The sequence below is a fragment of the Plectropomus leopardus genome, unplaced genomic scaffold, assembly GCF_008729295.1.
Source record: "Plectropomus leopardus isolate mb unplaced genomic scaffold, YSFRI_Pleo_2.0 unplaced_scaffold516, whole genome shotgun sequence".
In the NCBI taxonomy this organism is placed as follows: Eukaryota; Metazoa; Chordata; class Actinopteri; order Perciformes; family Serranidae; genus Plectropomus; species Plectropomus leopardus.
The window spans coordinates 559-1,315 of NW_024656652.1; the positions used below are offsets into that span (position 1 = coordinate 559).

General features: G+C 45.8%; 1 protein-coding gene across 1 annotated transcript in view; it reads left to right on the forward strand.

The window, feature by feature from the left end:
- The window catches only part of LOC121939587 (histone H3.v1-like), a gene marked incomplete at its 5' end in the record, with an annotated part of 1,014 nt that extends 418 nt beyond the window's left edge, over positions 1–596 (forward strand). The window contains 3 exons of the mRNA XM_042482591.1: positions 3–174; positions 256–291; positions 439–596. Coding sequence (XP_042338525.1) covers positions 3–174; positions 256–291; positions 439–557 — 327 coding nt within the window. The remainder of the gene's footprint in view (positions 1–2; positions 175–255; positions 292–438) is intronic.
- Positions 597–757: the final 161 nt, after the last annotated feature.

Below are 757 nucleotides of genomic sequence, written 5' to 3' on the forward strand. Positions count from 1 at the left end.
AGGAAGAGGAGGAGGTGAAGGAGCAGGAGGAGGAGGAGGTGAAGGAGCAGGAAGAGGAGGAGGAGCAGGTGATGGACGAGGAGACGGAAACAGTCCAGTTGGTCAGAGGAAGCTGCGTTGCCGTGGCAGCAGCAGGTGCTGAGTCAGCAGGTGTGTCAGGTGAAGACGAGGACGGTGAGGAAGACGAGTCCATCTTCATCTCTTCTTCATGTGAAACTCTGTCTGTCCTCTTCATGTCTTCTGTTTGTCCTCCAGCAGGTGAACCGGAGCAGCAGTCTCACCTGCGCACAGGTAACACACACACACACACACACACACACACACACACACACAGCGCCCTCTGATGGACTCAGGGAAACAACAACAACAATAATACTTTTTTTACGAGTCAGCGAGTAAATCTGTCTCTCGGTTCTCTGTCCGTCTTTCTGTCCTCAGCAGCGGTTGAGGACGAGTTTGTCTCAGAGCAGAAATCCTCGACGCCGACGGCAGAGCGACCAGGTACAGAGAAAAGTTCACTCCACAATAATTCTGCAAACTTTTTATTTTACTGTTGAGTTTTAGTTGTTTGAAGTCGGTCGTTAACCCTTAAACACCCGAGAGCCTGGAGATGGTTTGTCATTTTAACTTTGTGTTGTTTAATCTGCTGTGAAATGTGAAATTACGTTACGCTCTTTTTAAAAAGTGTAATCATAGCTATAATAATAACTACAATAAGATCAGATATAATAAATGGTAAAACTTACTTAAATAATAA